The 204-nt window shown below is 51.0% G+C and overlaps 1 protein-coding gene across 1 annotated transcript in view; it reads left to right on the top strand.

Moving 5' to 3' along the window:
- Window positions 1-204, top strand: part of LOC128896976 (uncharacterized) — a 2,069-nt gene that overhangs the window by 1,334 nt on the left and 531 nt on the right. The window contains exon 3 of the mRNA XM_054160592.1: window positions 27-134. Within this exon, the coding sequence (XP_054016567.1) occupies window positions 27-134 (108 nt within the window). The remainder of the gene's footprint in view (window positions 1-26; window positions 135-204) is intronic.

Below are 204 nucleotides of genomic sequence, written 5' to 3'. Positions count from 1 at the left end.
ATTCTTTCTTCATCTTCTACTTCAAGGTCACCGAGGTCACCAAGGTCTTCAGATAGGCCCGGTAGGTTCGTGGCTCTTCGGATTTCAAGGCTTCCTCGACGAGCTGATATTCTTTCTTCATCTTCTACTTCAAGGTCACCGAGGTCACCAAGGTCACCAAGGTCTTCAGATAGGCCCGGTAGGTTCGCGGCTCCTCGGATTCCA

The sequence above is a fragment of the Hylaeus anthracinus genome, unplaced genomic scaffold (genome assembly GCF_026225885.1).
Source record: "Hylaeus anthracinus isolate JK02 unplaced genomic scaffold, UHH_iyHylAnth1.0_haploid 11978, whole genome shotgun sequence".
Taxonomy (NCBI): Eukaryota; Metazoa; Arthropoda; class Insecta; order Hymenoptera; family Colletidae; genus Hylaeus; species Hylaeus anthracinus.
Note: the sequence above shows the minus strand (reverse complement) of the source record. Positions and strands in the feature narration are given on the sequence as shown.